Source organism: Metopolophium dirhodum, chromosome 2 (genome assembly GCF_019925205.1).
Source record: "Metopolophium dirhodum isolate CAU chromosome 2, ASM1992520v1, whole genome shotgun sequence".
NCBI lineage: Eukaryota > Metazoa > Arthropoda > Insecta > Hemiptera > Aphididae > Metopolophium > Metopolophium dirhodum.
In genome coordinates this window covers 35986937-36006378 of record NC_083561.1, presented here as the reverse complement: position 1 = coordinate 36006378, position 19442 = coordinate 35986937, and the positions used below count along the sequence as shown (strand labels likewise).

The window sequence follows — 19442 nt, the reverse complement described above, 5'->3', positions numbered from 1 at the left end:
CAAAAATAATATAGTTATCATATTATTAGGTACCCACAAGGTAAATTATTATAATTAAGTTACATAAATTAAATTTATGAACTATAAAATATTTCGACGGTGGGGGTCTAACCCCCAAACCCCCCTCCCCCCATATACGGCCTTGCCTATGTTAACATAAAATAATACGTACCCTGATGTTAAAATGGCATATACTTATTAAACAAAACAAATTTTAGTATCTGTAGTTAATTGGTTAATTATTTTAAAAAGTTGCCAATATTAATTCAAATATTGAAGGAAATACGTCGTATTAATTGAATAAAATAATATTAGAATTTCAATCACTTTACGATTCATATAAGCCTGATAAGTAAAATATATATAATTTTGATTTATAACTAACTCAGATGTGTAAGTTATTATAAATAAAATAAAATACGATTTTAATAACTCAGGGGCACATAAATACCAATTTTAAACAATAGGTACTCTTTGAATAATCTAATACATAGTATGGTACTAATAAAACAACCTCCTAATTCTTCCGAGTACCTATATACACAAAACTATAAAATATCCAAATTCCACTTGTACATCGTGTCAATCATTTGTCGTGTTTTGTTCTCGTCAAAAAATAATTTTTAATTAATTTTTTTATAACATGTCTAACACATAATAACTATATCTTGGCTATTGTACACAATTCTACACCTATTAATTAAAATAATATTTGAATAAATAATATTTTTATTTGGAATTTGATTTTAATTTTTGTGGAACTTATTTTTTTCAAAAATAAAGATTATATCCTTTTGGATTTTTAATTATTATTTTAAACATAGGTACGTTTTATATTCTGTATTGGTTTCATAACATTATTAGGTTATTTGAACATTAATATAGCTGCGGCGAGATTCATTAGTAGGTATTCAATTTTTAGACAGCATTTTATTATTTTATGCACAAGTACACCGTACACTGTGCCTCATCACGTTTATTCATGATCGCCAAACATAATATAACGCTTCACTTCTATTCTATAATATGTGTGATAGTTAATAATATTAACTATATTATAAGCAATGATAGGATTTTAGTGCGTCCGTTTTTTCAGTTCACATTTTACTGAATGATTACTAGAACAATACTTATGACCGGTATATGATGTAAATAATTTAAATTTTTACCTTCATACACTATTTGATGTAGTTTCATCAAATAGTGTATTAGTTTAATTGGGAAAAAATCCCAAAACTATTTTATCTACATACGATAATAACACGAAAAACATTTTATTGAAATTAATTCAACAGTACAGCTTTGGTATCTACACTCAGTACAATATATAGGTAAAGGTGTTTGACTTTGCAGCCAACCGACTTATATCAAATATATAAGTATATAACCATAAACCAGGTAATGATTTACACTATCTCCAGATATAGGTACAACCTACAGGTAAGTACCTAACTGTTAACACATTTGGTGGTTCAATTCTGTAGCTAATTTATGTAACTCAATTCGGATTATAAAGCTAAAAATAGATGTTGGTTCGAACAAATATATTTATTAAAAATACAAATCTTTGGCCTGAGCATCGTCAGGCGGGATAGCTAGTATGTATAATATATAATATTATTTTTATACTTAATTCAGCAAGTTTAGGTGCATGCAAGTTATGTTAATTTATACTATGATAATTTTATTTTTATTTTGAACGACAACTTACTAATAATTATAACAATAATTGTTTTAAATAATTCAAGTTATTAGTATTGTCGAACATTAAATACATGTTTGTTAATTGAATATTAAATAAAACAAAAATGTAGATATTTGATTTTTATAGAAAATAAATAACATATAAATAGGTACAGGCATTGTCTACTATACAAAATAGGATATTAATATTTATCTATTAACTGGTTTAAGTAAAATTTAATATCTCTGATTTGTTATACACATATAAACTATTGGTAGTTTTCGTGAATGATTTGTAGAACATGATTTTATAATGATTGAAAATCAAATAAGGTGTTGAGAGAAAAATGATAAGACATTTATTAATAGAGAAATATCATCTTAACTCTTAATTGTTTTAACAAAAATGTATTCATATAGGTTTTAGTATTGACCTATCAAATTTTTAATCAATGATATATTCATATTCATACATACAGTTATATTAACGCAATCAATTTGAATACACTACAACTGATGACCCTTAATGCTAATACATATTATAATAGTTTAAAGTCTAAAGACGAGCGTAATATATTATTATGTCAACGTGACCCTATAATTTCCGTTAAATTTATAATATCGAGCACATACTACGAATCAATGAAGAAATAATACAACACATGCATATTAAATTACAATTAAATATTCAGCTTTAATTGAACTAACAGCATTAAAGAAAAATGTTTAAACGGCACTACTTACAACTAGAATTTAATTAGACAAATGAATAAATTATGGAACGATTACAAGTTACAACATGCTGCTCTGTTACTAATAACTAATTAATAATACATTTTGGTCTGAAATAAAATACGAAGGTAAAAAATTATCTTTACCAATATATTGTACAAAACAAGTTGTGCATTGTATTTGGTTATTTTACATAAATCCGCATTGGATCTGTAATACCAACAAATTAAAAACACACCCTCAATGATTTATGGGTCAACAAAAGATTAATAATATTATTATTTTCTATGTATGGTTTAATTTTTAGTTGTATTTTGACTCTTTTTAATTTGACAAGGTACACGCTAAACTCAACAACTATAGAGCAAAGTGCACTTAGCTAGATACCTATACTTGTTCAATTTTTTATATGATATAGTTATTATAATTTATGTTTTTAGTTTATTCTCGTTAAGTTATAGATCTTTTGTAAAATTACTATTAAGAAGTATTAAATTTCAAATTTATTATTCTACCATCAGTTTGACAATTAGTTTTTAAAATTCTATTAAATTAATATTTTTAAAAATGATTTAACAGTTATTATAGTTATAATAAATTAACAGCAATAAAAAATTTACAGTTAGATATTTAAATGAAATACCTACAAGTTATAGTGGAAATAAGTATATACAGAACACAATTTCATATTTAATTACAAAAAATACAATACTTATTAAACTATATCAACACGCGAAAATTATTCTATTGCTTATTCAATTATTTATAATGATTATAATTTTGAAAATAGCCAGTTATACGAGCACTATTTTTATTTTTTTCCTGTTAAATAATCCTGAGTGAATATCTTTCATTGAGGTGATAGGAATTTGCCATTTGGTTATAAAAGTTTGGACCCAGATAATCAACAAAATATGGTCCAACAGATTTTTAGTCTATTTTACAGGCAGATTATTATTATAAGCTTTATGTTCTTGAATATTATAGTAAAATCTATTTGGTTACTTTGAAATGAGATGAGTTTTTTTAATTACGAATCGAATTGTAATTTTATACAGAAGCCTTATATTGGTAAAGCCTCAAACATTTATAATTTTGTTTTGCTGAGCCATTCTTAATATGCTATTTTGGTTTTGTTGTAAATTATTTAGATTATCGTCTTTTACGCCACCCACCCCAAATCAGAAGAATACATTGACATATGGATTGAAAAATATAATAGTATATTATGTGGCAAGGGCGAGAAAGTGAACGATTTCGGTCGAGGGCGACGTGTGCGGCACGAGTCGCCGGCCCAAGACTGAAATTGCCTTCGCGCACGAGCCACACATACTATTTTTTGTCACACCTCCGTGTTCATCGATCACGGCAAAGGTAATGCAGGGATCTATGCAACAACCTGACTATTCCACGGGAACAATATTTCATGAAAGAAACTATTTGGTTTTATTTATTTCAAGCGTCATTGTATGGAGTTTATAATATGAATATGATATGTAATCAAAAGTTTATGTTTTGTAAGGACCGTGGTATGGATTTCAATATAAATAATGATTACTATATTAAAATAAAATAAAATAAGAATAAAAAAAATGTAATACCAGCAAAGGTGCACAGCATAAATATTATGCACTACGCGGAGATCTATGCAACAATCAAATCATTCGACGAAAACCATTTCATGAAATAAAAATGTTTACGCTTCATGCGAGGATGTTTTAACATGGATAAAAGATGTATTCAAAAGCTTATGTTTTGTAAGAACCGTGCCGCCGTGGTATAGATTTCAGTGTCTGGTTGTGCCGGGGATACGCGTGATATGCGCGCCCAGCACTTTTTTGGACTTCCACTTTACCGGCCGACACTACGCTGGACGGATAAAGGTTGCTTTCCAACGCCTACAACCGTCATCGGAAACTAAACTTAGGTGTGACAACAAAATATATATGTTACGTATAGTTTTAATCGGTAACACGTCTTTTGGTTTAACGAATTTATAAGTTATGGAGCGTAGCTTAAGGATCCCGCCTTCAATTGTTATCAAAATAATAATATAATATACTAATATTGAGGCTGATTTACTGTCAATTATAATCTGGCTAAAGAAAAACAACCTATTTCTTAAATTAGATAAGTCAGCCATACTACTTCACTCCCTATCTGAATGTACCCTACCTACCTTAAATGAACTAAAAATCCATGAATGTAAAACTTTATTATTAAATCACTGCCAGTGTAAATCGGTTTCCATTGTCAAAAATTACAAATACTTAGGTAGGTATCGAAATGTGTCAAGATATGAAATGGAAAAATCAAATTATTAAAACTACCAATAAGTTGAGAAAGATGATTTTCATCATGAAATCTCTACGTGAAATACTAGATTGTAAAGACATAAAACTTATATTATACTTAACTCTCTTTGAACCTTTAATCGCATATGGCATAATTGGTTGGGGTAGCGCCTATGACAATGTGCTATTACGACTTCAAAAATGCCAAAATACTATTATTAGAGTTGCTTGTAACAAAAAATGGAGATATCCTACAAAACAATTATTTGAAGAATTTAATGTACTTAATATAAATAAGCTATATATAAAAACCTGTACCATTTTCCTAAAAAAACATAACCTGTTTTCCCCTGTAAATCACAAAGTCAACACTAGATATGCTACTAATAACTATTCGCTAAAATTTCCAAAAAAAGCTGGATGTCGTAAAGTGTATGATTTTGTTGAGACACATACACATAATATAATGCCCAAAGAAGTGGCTAATATGTCTCTTTCTATTTTCAAAAAATACATTACTCATTGGCTTCACCATGAATACGATGCTACAATATTGAAGTTTCAGGATTAATTTGTTTTTTACACTACCATTGTTTGCTTTTTTTTTTCACATACAACTTGTTTTTTTTTTTATGTTAGCTGTTCAAACTTATACTACTGTTTTTCTGTTATTGTTTTTTTTTCTTTTTTACTGTGTATTTGAGAAGCTATTTAAGGAGAAAAGGAGAAATGTAAATATGTTGTATATAAGATAACTCCTAGGCCTCCACACGAGTTTTACTCAGTGAGGCCTAGTAATCTTTACCGATATTAAATGAAATAAAAAAAAAAAAAAAAAATATAACACCTAAATAGCAGATTCTCGATATTTCATTTATTCGTTTACTGGTCTGAGGTCCACATTTCATATTTTTATTACAGTTATGTATAAGAAGAGTAAAATCAGGGCTATTAGATTTATTTATTGTAACTTCACATATACTTTTCATCATTTATTGATAAAGAATTATTATGTTTTTGTACTATAATTTTCCATTGTATTGATATCTATAATCAGCATTGGTTTGTTTCATATTTTTTAGAATTAATTTAGAAACGTAGATTATTTTCCCTAGACTCTATAGTCTATAGAGTAAAATCTGACACAATAACTTATACCCCGTTTATAGTTTTCAATCTTTCGTATAGTACAATTTATTTATAAAGTTAATTTATAAAAGGACGTAGTTATAGATGATAATTTTAACAAATTAAATCTTTTGTACATCATAATAATAATATAATTTATGTACTAATTGATTTCAGTAATTTAAACGGTAATGCATAGTAATTATTTTATCGTTTATTGTAAGACGCCCCGATGTTTATGAGATATGCAATATTACAAGCACATCTGAGATTTTTGTTTAGGTTGTTGAACCATAGGTACCACGCAGGAGGCAACTATTTCGTACAAAGTCAAGGGCGTGCAGTCTTTTTAAATCATAGGTTTTATACAATTTAAAACCCCACCCACACAATTGGAATTATTATTAATTTACAACAATTTGCATTTTATTTTTTTTTTTTGTCCATATAGAGTTATAACATAATATTTACGTTGCTACGATACTGTTGAATATTATAGGTAGGTATTGATTAGACATTATTCTCCTTAAAGGAGACCCAACGCAACAGCGCTTATTCATTTTCTTTACCAATATAAGTAGGTAAGTTGTTTTGTGCTTCTAAATGTTATGTAACAATTAATGTGTCATTTCAAAATTGTGAATTAAATAATTAACATATTCTATATTATTTAAATCATACTTATCATTAAATAGTATATTATATTCTTTACTGAATTGTTCAGTAAACATAATTTATTAATTAATTTACAATTCCAAATCAATTATAATAGATAGTTAACAATACTTAGAATAATCATATAACACTCTAAATCAAATAAAACATTTGGAAGCGTTTGGAGGAAGTGTTGATATAATTATTGATGTATAAGTAATAAGTATAAATATTTATAACTACCTACCTAGATACATTTTTCATTAAATTATACATCTAAGAATGACAACTTCTTTATTTCGTTTATTTTATTTTCATACTAGAATGTAATTATTTTTCAACTTCAATATAAATATTATATTAAGTTAATAATATCATTAGATCATCGACTCAATAATATTTAAAACAAATTGTTGTTACTTATAGCGCACATTACGAATATTATTTAATAGGGATTTTAATTCAAAATACACACAGGTATTTAATATTTTATACTAAATAATAAAAAAATGTATTCATAAACTAAAAAATACCATCCAGCTATTTAAAATTCCCTTTTTTAGGACTTTTTAGTTCACCATCATGGAGAAATCGTCAACCCCTAACCGTCAGCTCTCAATGTGTGATATGATTTCCGATGATTTATCTGGAATAAGCAACCAAGGCGTCCCAAAATCATGTGTCACTCATGACATCTGTGCAGATAAACCCAAACTGGCGAACAATTTTTGTACATTTCTCCAATGGCAGAAACACAACGAGAAACTACTAAACCGATCAGTTCAGGGGCATCATCAATCAAATGTGTAAGATTTTACAATATAAATGTATTATTTTAAAACTACCTATCTAATTACAATAATATATTAATATGTGATATACCTAATATACTATTAAATGAATATAAACCTATAGGGTTGAGTATAATGTGCAGCGCGCAATAAACACATTATCCGGGTCTGTGGATAAAGGTATGTCAGATAGTACCAATAAAATTGCCGGTATGGCTAGAAACATAGATAGATGGAAAGCACACATGTTCCAAGTTATAGAAAACATGCGAAACGAAATCGATTTACTTACGTTGAGTAAAACAAAAATTCAAAAAGCCCAAACAGCATTGCGTATTATATGCTCCATATCTACTGAGTGCTTAGAACGACGGTCGTTTAGATTGGAAACGGATCTCACTTTAGATCCTGGACAAGTGGAGCTTGTTAAAGTATTACTTTTAATCATAAATTAAAATTTAATTGTCATCTTAAGACGTTCTATAATAATGTATGAATAGGAAAAAGAACTAATTACTGAAATCGGAAATTTATTTTGCCGCACGTTGTCCCAGATAAAAGATCAATTAAACCGCAATAAAAATGTGAAGGTTCGACTCGAAAAAAATTGGAGTGATAAATATCAATCATTTCAAATTGATACCATCAATTTAGGGCTGAACATTCAGACACCTATTATTATGTCGCATGCAGATGTTATCAAAGATTCTGAAAAGTATGACCGTCTCATTGTCACAAATAATTTTAAAATTTGTGCTTTTGATATTTAATTTTCACATACATCATGCACATTATTTTTTATTACTATAGCACTTGTTTGTCAGTACCAGAATGGGAATCAATTACTAAAAGTTTATATGAAGAAGCTGAACAAGTTTTAAACGAATCAAGACAACTGAGATCCATAGACGACGATATACTCAAGAAAAGCGCAAATAGATTAAGAGATCAAGCTGACACAGTTGATATTGCTCTGGCGCGGTTCATATCCGATACACAACAAATTGGACAAGCAGTAGAGAATGACTTGAAACAAGTAACTAAATAATTTGAATAATAAATTACATTCTTAAATTAAGAAATAGGTATATCATCTGTATTTGCAATTTAAAAAAATTTTAATTATCTAAAATAATGCGTATAATTATGTTGGATTTAACTTTTGACCTTTAAATACCTAGGTGTGTGTATTAAAATATTGCTAAAAATTAAATATCAATTGTCCTAACATGAAGCCAATATATAATTAGATATAAAAAAATTACAAGCTATAGTGATTACGCATTTACGCCTCTAATTAATTAAACTTGCAACTTGAGTTCAATGTCCCTACGCAATAATTTCGTATTTTATTCTCAAATACTATCCACAACCCACTAATAATCAACTATTATTATAACAGTCTTTAACATTTAAAGCAGTTCTGAGTAAATTACGTTTAAAATGTAATAAAAGTATCTTACTTCATTTGAATAAAAGTGACATTTACGTTGGCTACCTAAAAGGCAATTTCGTTACACTAATTTGTAAATTGCATTTAACATGGATAATATTTTTAATAAGTTGTTGGAGACTTGACATTTTAATCAATTTATTATGATTTATAAAGTACACCATTTACATACTACGTGTTAATATTATTTTATAGACTTGAAAATGTTATAATTTATAATACAAATTTAATGATAATTTTTATATTAAATTTATGTTTAAGTTAGTTATTTCTTAATTAATGTTTTATGTACATTACTCTTATTCGGTATCGTACATTTAAACTATAGGAAATGTGTGTACAATATACACATTGTACCTGTAGTAACTTTCATAATTTTATACATTTTGTTTCATTGATTAAAAATAAACTATAGGTGGTTCAACGGTTGGGCGATTCGGAAAATTTAATCGGAGATCTCATTCGCGTAATAATGAATTTAGAAAAAGCTAAACAAACTGCTGAAACAAGGTTACACAATCGGCTGAAACGTCCGGGGGATGAGAACGTCAAGGATAATGCACAACTAAGGTATTTTGCATCATCTCGACGCTCTACAACAGAATATACTATTAAAAAAATGTTCCTTATTTTCCTACGTGTTATACCTATAATTTATATATTATAATATAAATAAATGATAATATTTTTTTCAGCCTTATTTCGGAAGTAAAAAACCTGACCGATCAATTAAACACGCTCAATTATCAGTTGTACTGTGCCAGAACGGGACACGGGGGCTTGCAAGAGGCGCGTTCGTTACTCGAAGACGATTCTCGTATTAAAAGGAAAACCCTTTGGATCGATAGCATTAGATGTCAAAGGATACGAGCGCATTATCCTTCCGTAAACATATTACTGGGCCAATAAAACAACGTGATCATTTTAAAATTAATAAAAAATAATATAAATTATTTTGTTGTGGCCCATCAAAGTACTAATATATCATGCTGTTTATTAATACAATACTCGCCACAACTAACTATTAAATTATCATTTAACGATATAACTCAAAAAATGTTGGCACTCAGCTAGACCACGTATTTATGCATATAACACGCATTTGCAAGCAATACACGCTTTTATATTTTTTTCAAATAAAATTAAACACTGTAGTGTTGTGATAGTGTTATATAAATTATTTGTGTTTAGTATTATAATATTATCACCCGTATGGACAAACATTTAAGTGTTACTTAAATTAATCTAAGTGTCACCCACAGTCCCTTAAAATTCCGTTGCACCCAGTCATACTTGTCTTATGAAGTAGCTGTCACTTAAGAACTCCTTTAAATTTAAGTGTTGAATTAACTGCCCATAACTTTTGATATCAGTCATTCTAATAGGAAGACATTAAATATAAATAATATGCCCATACTAAAATATACACTTTATACAATAAACAAGATGTAAAGAAAATATTACATAATATTATTATCAAGTGTGATTAGTATTTTCGGATTCTTAAGTTGATGTACAATATGTGAGTATGAATAACAATATAAAATAACTAATAAGACAAAAAAAAAATCGACAATTTCAAATGTCTATAAATAACTCAAAAAAGGTCAAAGTATTTTGAGAATTCTATCATATCTATACAAATATGTTTTGAAAATTTAAAAAATCTATACGGTTATTCTTTTGGAATCACGACAAAAACACAAAATCGATTTACTACCAGAAAACACTCTCAAAGTTTGAGATCTAACCTCTATAATATCTGTTCCTAAACGTGATGACAGATACAAAAATAAAAATCGGTGAGTGGGTAATGCTCTTATTATGCATTATGTGTCTAGAGAGCCACTGTATTGGATGTGTTAAATTTTTGTTCAATTATATAAAATCATTGTTTACGAAAAACGATTCTAAACAAAAACAGTCTGGCATCCTATACTTAATATTATTAAGTACCTAGGTATATTATATGACATTATTGTGATTAGTACTACAGTAGGTTAAATTAATTTTTGTTGAAAAATTACATTTGAAAATGTCATTGTGTGTATAAATAAAGTAATAAATTTAAAAAGTTTCAAGTACCTAGGAATAATATTTTTAAATCACAACAAAACAATTAAAATCGTTAATCTTTGTTTAAATATCTAATTTTGTCCAAATTTGAACTTAAAATGTCTATAAAAAAACTGTGTTTATATATCTTTAGATTTCCCACTACTTACGTCTTACTTGGAACAATGTTTTAAATTTTCAATCCTTAACTACAAAAATTGAACATTTTATACATTTTTAACTACAAAAAAATTGTACATTTTCAATTTGATACATTTTGTCAAAATATGAACTTCAAGAAAAAAATTAAAATCTTGCACATATATTTTTTAATATTCTTAAACTAATGTCGTAACAATATGTGAGGTGTATTGTATTCAATTTTCAAGATTTTTATCCAATGAATAAAATTATATTCACATTTATAGAAAAAAAACGGAAAAAATTGAAGATTGAAAATGTCTATGAACAGCTCAAAATAAGTCAAAATATATTAAACATTTTCTCAAGTATAGAAAATGATAAAATAACCATAATATGGTGTAAATTTCAAGTAGGTATCTACGGTTATTTGTTTTTGGAATTCAACAAATAAGAAAAATGTTGTCAAAAGTTGAACTTCAGGCGCTCTGATGCTTATAAAAAATTATTGTGGATTACGAACTTTTTTTAATTTCCACTTTAACAACAACTTATGAGGAACCTTGTACCTATGTATTATATTTTCATTCATTTTGACCAGGTGAATATATTTTTATCGACATAAATTTTCAAAAAAAACTCATAATAATTGATAATGTAACATGCCTATAAAAAGCTCAACATGAGTAAAAATATTTTAAAAATTGTATGGTGTATAGAAAATGCTAATATAAGCATTTAGTGAAAATTGTTCCAGCTCTTTTGAAACTACAGGAAATTTTTTAATTTTATGCTCCCGAATTCACTAACTAGATTCACTTACCCACCGGAAAAGATATTGAAGTCGAACATCGATGCATTATGTGGTGTAGTAGGTACCGATATGTAACAATAATGCGAGTGATCGGAAAAGAAAACAAACAGCATATTAATATCTCAGATCCAAGAGATCTATTTAAAAATAAGTTTTTTTTATAAAACTATAAAACTTAAACAAAAAAAATTACAAATATGCACTTTTAAATGAAAAATAGTCTAATGTGCAACTAAAAATTTTAAATATAAACTCGTATTGCCATATGAAACAAATTTTTATATTACTTAGCTGTCTTAGCTATGTTTTTAATGATTATTAAAAAACGTGCAAACTCTTTGAAGTCTCTAGCCCCCTAGTCATTAGTCTTCTTAGTTGCTAAATAATTAGTGATGGCATGTGGGGCATAAAATTTAGCAGTTCCACTGCAGATAGGTACTGGAATTTCAACTGTAGGTGCAATAGGCGCATACTGTCAATGTGATACTGGAAAATATGTAATTTCTGAATGTCCTTCGGGTGTCGTTGAATCAACTCGTTTGAATAAACACGACAACGCTGCGGAAAATAATAAATAACAAGTGCCGTTGGAACGTGGAATTCCAGCATGCGTATTTATAACGCTGATCGTCATCTGCTGCCGCCTGCAGGAGGCGTGTGTATGCATATCATACACGTGCATACACCTGGTTTTTTAACCATATTTCGTATAATAATAATAATATGAAACGATGATGATGATAATACGATAATATCATATTATTATTGTTTTATTAATTCGCCCGTGAATTCGATACCCGTCGCGGTCGCGCCCGGCTGATATTCGACCGTATTTGGGCTCGCGAAACCGGCAGGGAGACGAACAAAAAATCTTTATTTTTTTTTTTTCGTAAGCAAAACGCGACGCACGTGCAGTCGTGAACCTTGTCTTCATTTGCATTGCTATCATACGGGAACGGCTGTGGCGGCAACCTTCAACTTGGACCGCGAATACCTTACGCCGCCGCACGGCCACACGGGTGACATCACTCGGCCGATTGTGTTATTATTATTTTTATCATTTCACGTCGGGGGAGGCCTTTCACCTGTACGCATTAACATATTATTATTATTAATACCTACACTATATTTTTATATAACGTTTTGCCGACGTATTGGCAACGGGAATTATAGCCTAAAGGTAATAATAATATCGGTTTCACACGCACCCACCTATTATACATGGGTAATACACTAATACTATATTATACGAGCACGACCGTAATACATATTTTGCTATCTATAATATCTATATGACCACAACGGGACCGCTTGTCCAATCGCAATGTTTACAGAGAAACTGGGTGACGAAAAAAATATATATAAGCCAAACACGCCCATCGTAAATCGTATCCTAAAGCGGAGCTACTTTGTTTTTTTTTTTTTTTTATTTTTTCGTGGGCCGAAATCTGCAAACAATCGTTTCGGAAACAAAACTCACTAACCGAGTATTTCCGACCCGACATAATAATTTAACATTCGGGTATTTAAACGTAACATACTTTGTGGGTATAATATACAATATTGTAATGTACAGGTCGTATATTATGTATAATATATAGTTATTGATCAGTCGTTATACACTACTCTCGCGATTCCTACGACGTCTGTGCGGAGAATGCGGAAATCGAGTGTTTTGGTAGTAACCTACTTAAAAATGCCATGCCTGTTGTACATGTGTAATAACAATCGTGCATATCCATGAAACGTCTTTGTTTATAATGTCTTCAGTAGACGCTAGACTCAAAATGTGATAATGTCCACTAACGAGTTTGGCCAGCGATATTCTGAATTTGTTCGGAAATCACAATATGCTTTAACACCGGCTTCGCCGTTTTCCCATTCATAGGTAATATAACGGAGGAAAACAAAGCGACACACTATACCAATATTCGATTAGTCAAATTATACACGTATATAATATACAGTCGGTAGGATTAGAACACGTACTGGTTCAGGTTACATAATATAAAAATTCTAAGTCATTGTGATCATCGCAAAAGTTAGATTCTACAACAGCATCGAAATGCCTATAATATAATATAAATACCTGAGCAATCTTTCTTTACGTCATTATATTTTATTAGGAACATTGGGGTATAAACTTATGTTAGTTTTGATATTATAATATGATGAAGTTCCATACTACATCTACCAGTTACATTGGCAGGGGGGCCTTGGGGGCACGCGTCCACCGGAATTTTTTTTTTTTAAATCGATGGTTATTTAAGTTATAATAACTAATACTAACATTGTAATAACTAATAACATTACGCAACTATAGTAAATATAATATAGATAATGTTTATAGAATTATATCTATAGAATATAGATAGGTAATATTTATAGAATTATATCTATGGAATATAGATAATATTTTCACGCCAGTTTTTGTCTTAGGAAGTTTAAAAAATGAAGTTGAGTTATATCGATTTTTAATTTATATTACTTACTTATACGTGTGTTTTATTCTAAAAATAAATAATGATACAATTATTGCCCTCCCCCCCCAAAAAACACATTTCTAGCTATAATAGTACTGACATATAAACAATGCACAACTCAAGTGAGATGAAAAAAATTCCAACTATTTTCGGTTGTTATGAAACATAATGAAACATGAGACTATGCATAATAATGTATAAAGTATAATAACGGTTTAATGATAAATTATAATGATTCAAATTACTATATTATAAATAAAATGTTATTTAAGTTTTTGATTTAGTGACATCTGAGTTACAGTCGTTAGTCGTTACAAATACATAGCACATGAATTTTTAAGTTATAACATTTAATATTATAAAATATAATACATAAATATTTTATGCATATTGTATGCGATATACATATATAGGCACGGTGGATACATTTGTGTTAAGTGCTTAGGCAGGATTATGTATAATGTGTATACTTTGAATGATTAAAAAGAATAAAATGTTAAACTTCTCAGATTACGTACCTACCCCATTACAGTACTACCTATACAGGTATAATAAATTAATAATACACTTGCTAATAGGTCAGCCATTTCGCCTTTTGTTAATTAAATAAATAATATAATATATGATTAATAATATATTATAATTCATAACTTTACCGTTACGTTGGTTTTATTTTTAATTTCAAATAAAACATACGTACCCAATCCTTCGACCGTCCGCGTATTTAGCCCTAAAAACAAAATGGAACCAGTTTGTGAATCACGCTGTAACAATTGAGTGACCTGCCAGCATACTCTTTCGCCGTATCTGTCGAACCCGTTCAAGGTATTTATTAGGTATTCGTATTTCGTACCTAATGTCATCATCAGTAACATAATATTGTGGCAAATATGTTGGATTCTCCAACGTTTTCAGTGATATGGATTTTATTTAGGTACATATCTGTAGATGAACACCGATTCAACCAGTTTTAAATAATTAATTCTAATGGGCTTTCTCCTGCTAGCTGTCACATAAACACACTTAATTACAACAGCGTTAGTGACTCTAATGGTTATTTTGGCGCCGAATTTTTATAATCGGTTATTAGTTATTAATTTTATTATACCGATATTAAGTTATTTATTATATTTACATATTTTGTTGCTACCGGAAAGTACTTATTTAACCGTTCAATTTCATAAGGTCGAATACTTAAACTTAAACCACGTTCTTTAACTAATAAGTCATGCGGTTCATAATATTGTTCGACAACCTGTCATATTATTTTAAGAATATGCAATACTTTAAAGATTTTAACTTATTATGTATACCTATTTGGCTATATAAATTAATATCATTGACGTAGCGTGAAATTCAATGGCCCTACCCTAAATCCTAGGCCGGAGTAGGCCCGGTGTATGAGGCCATCATCTAAAAAAAAAAACAAAATATTATTAATCTATAAACAAATACTGAATTTATTTATTTGTGTTTATATCAGTGGCACAGAGAGAACATTTTAGTAACTCTATAAGAGACGGGGGACCTCTTTATCACATAAATTAAATTACCTATATAATAAAAACATTAATTATTAAATAGGGATTTTTAAGAGCTGATAATAGTTATATAGTATATTGCATACATGTATATTATTTACCTACTTACATACATTTGTAAAAACAAATGCATTGTAATATAATATATTCTCTAATATTTATTTACTCAAAAATTAATTTTTTGAGCGGTCATTTGAGTGAACTTGTCAATGACTTCATCCAACTTCAATTGCCGTGCTTGGTTATTTTAAATGGAAATAATTGAAAAAACCACTCGGTCGTTCCTATGCCTTTGTACTCCGTAAAAATGTTTTTATTATTTTAAGTTTTGAGAACGATCACTCTGCTGCTGCAACTACAACTGTAATGGGTAACGTCCAGTACATTTTTTTTTATATCTTCATTCTTCAGTTATAATTGTTGATGTTATACGCTAATTTTTAAAAGATTTTCAATTCACATGTTAATGACGTTTGCAGTAGTGCTGTAGCTTTTGTTAAGATCAATATCACTCTATTGTAACGATTTTGAGACACGATCTACTTTTATCAGTTTAGCCACAGAACAGTAATATAATGCATACAAATTCCAACGTAGATACAAAGCTAAAACTTTCAAACATTTTTAAATTTGATTAGCTTCTGAAATGTTGTTTTTATTTTTAGATAATAATACTATTTATGCAAAAAACTTTTAAAATATTTGAAATCCATATTGAATTATATGATATAATATAGTAATAGAATATTCTTAGAATTATGTGTTGCAATTACCACGTACCTACAACTGTACAAGCTATTATAATTTAATTTTAAAAATAACCACCTGTTTGAAAAACTAATGATGCATGTCATCTGTATAAGTACATTTTTTTTGTATTTTAAATCAAATTATTTTCAACATAAATATAATTCAAGTTAAAAAAAAATGGTTTAGTGTTTTTGTAATATAATGATTAATGATAAAGGTAATGCTCCCTTCCCACAACTTGGACATACCTTGGCAGACTGGTAGCCCCGGCTTAAATACATTTCTAGTTTGTTACGTTTATAATTAAACATTATATCAAGCAAAATTAATATTATATTATTAACTGGATGATTATTAATTAATAATTTAATTGTGTACATATTTTCTAATTTTTTTTTGCCACTTGATTCTTTTTAATTAACTCTTTTCTTAAAGCAACTTTACTGAAACAGTAAAAAATAATAATGAAAAGTTAAATATTAGGCATGGGAACGATTTCAATGTAAATAAACAAATTACTTTTAATCATTCTGAAAAAATTCTTGATAAATAAAACTTTAATTTGTAAATCAATTACATGCTTTTCACTGGTAAAAAGACTCATTTTTTTTTGTGTAGAATATAATACCTAAATAAATTAAATATTAATTTATGAAAACTGTATGCTTATTAAAAATAACTCAAGTCTTAATAATTTATAAGCTGACATTGGGACAACAATTATGATTTATGAATAATAAATAATTAACTAGGTACATATCTCTCCATGCACTATTATTTATTATAAAAAAAGTTTTTAAAGAGTCCATGGACATGATTTTTTCATGCAATTTCGTATGGTGGTAATTTATGTGACACCTTAGAATTTATTCGTTATTACATAGTTACATATAAGTTTCTGAATTAATATAATTTATTAAAATTTCAAGAGTTTTTCCGTAAAAATTGCTAAATTTGGATTCCAAATATTGCAGTATCAAATTAATAATGTTCACGCATATAACGCACATTAAAACGTAAGTACCTACCAAGCTTATTACATACAATTTGTATAAAGGGTAAATGTTTTTTTCATCATAAACCTGTTTCATATTTTAAAAATAAAATATTTTAGAAAAACGGAACCACCTTCATATTATTTTTTCAAAACTAAAAATTGGTTATTAAAATTTAAAGTTATTTTAGAAATAATATACACACGTATTCTTATATGCTGCACCGATCTGGGTAAACGCGTAGGTATTAAAAAGGAATGTTAATATTATTAAAAACCACAAAGGACAATTGTCATCGCCCATCAGGGTAGTATAATGGTATATAGAACGGTATCCGCACAAGCAACAATGGTAGTATAGCAGGAATTCTCCCGATACATTAATAGCGGGCAGAGAGAGTCAGAGAAATCATATGAGAAGGACGGAAACGGGGATAAGGGAATTGAGATCGGGAAAAAGAAGAGCACGACGAAATATTATACAGAAGAGTTACAGTATATTACTATATAGTGGGACGCGGCTTAGACAGGACGCTATAGACATGGAGGCTTATCAGGGAGTTTGGATATTATGTTGATTTTCATCTGACGCAAATGTTAATGGGTTACGGATGCTTTGGTTAGCACAAACGCGGCTATATAGCTTCAAGACATTATTTAACACCCAGCATGTGTAGACTGCCAGACAGATAGGGACGACACGGAACACGCCGTGTTTAGATGCGACCGTTGGTGGTAGCAATTCCGTAACTGGGGTGTCCAGGGTTCCGAAATTTGGAATCGGCGAGAGTGAACGTTCCTATCGATCGGTGAGAAGGAAGAACGGGTGAGACGACGGGGAAAACCAAAAAAATAATAATAATAAAATGTGTGCGAAAGCGAAAATGTAGAAATTTTTTTCTAAGTAACCAGTCAAAATCAGTATTTTGTAGTAATTTGTAAATTGTAATACTCAATAAACGATACAGATACACGAAAGACCCGCAAGGTCGACGTACCTCATTGTAGCACCGTGATAACTGATAACCCATGAAAAAAGGTAGGTTCTATACAACTAAATTAAATCAATAATTTACCATTAAGTATAATATAATATGTATTGTATTAGCATTTAGCACTAAACCATGATAAAGATAAAATCTACATCGTGCAGTAAACATTTAAGTAAGTACCTATATAGGTACTTAATATATTTTAATTTATTGCAGTGTTATTTGTTTGATCCTTCAAGTAGGTACTATATTGTACTAACATATAATAGGAGGTTAATAATATAATAGTACCTAGGTATACTTAGTAGGATACCATCAGGTAATCATTAAACAGTTATATTATATCTATCAACACTATACAAGCATAAAGCTGCTATACATATTGTACTATTACAATTTTACAGTAGTAGTCAACATATAAAATATCAATTCATATTTAATAAAAAAAAATAATTTAAGTTCTTTCATTAAGTAGGTACTTATATACTTATATACTTACTTTAAAGTTCAAAACATTTAAAATAAAAGCAGAATATTTTGTTCCAATTCATCAAAATCAATAATCATTGTATACCGAATTTTGCTAACACCAAAATATAACATATCATATTTTATTGAGTTATAAGAATAATTAAGAATATGTATTGTCTAGGCTAAAATATAAATTATGTGACGTTGAATATGTTATTTTTATTAAAAATTTAAGTACCTATACGGAGTATTTAAACAAAGAATTATTTTGGAATTTGACGTTTATTTTACATTATATTGTATTATCTTCGCTTAGTTCCCATATATTTTATACTACCTATTTACTTTTAGATTCTAAAAATGTTGTCTATGTCCGTGATTTACAGCTAGCACATTATAAGTGTTATTTATATCCTACATATTTTAAAAATACAATGTTTTATTTTTAAAATGGTCACACACTAGT

The 19442-nt window shown here is 28.6% G+C and overlaps 1 protein-coding gene across 1 annotated transcript; it reads left to right on the top strand.

Moving 5' to 3' along the window:
• Positions 1-6612: 6612 nt before the first annotated feature.
• Positions 6613-10102, top strand: LOC132939730 (tektin-4). The gene is made up of 8 exons (XM_061007061.1): positions 6613-6701; positions 6918-6968; positions 7055-7297; positions 7407-7713; positions 7783-7997; positions 8093-8318; positions 9151-9305; positions 9431-10102. Exons 3-8 carry the CDS (start codon positions 7074-7076, stop codon positions 9642-9644), a joined length of 1341 nt encoding a protein of 446 aa, XP_060863044.1. The 5' UTR covers positions 6613-6701; positions 6918-6968; positions 7055-7073; the 3' UTR covers positions 9645-10102.
• Positions 10103-19442: the final 9340 nt, after the last annotated feature.

Excerpts from the sequence above, each read along its gene's own strand:
- LOC132939730 (XM_061007061.1), top strand. The coding sequence starts at position 7,074 with ATGGAGAAATCGTCAACCCCTAACCGTCAGCTCTCAATGTGTGATATG. Across the intron at positions 7,998-8,092 it reads GTTATCAAAGATTCTGAAAA|CACTTGTTTGTCAGTACCAG; the intron begins GTATGACCGTCT and ends TTATTACTATAG. Across the intron at positions 8,319-9,150 it reads TAGAGAATGACTTGAAACAA|GTGGTTCAACGGTTGGGCGA; the intron begins GTAACTAAATAA and ends AATAAACTATAG.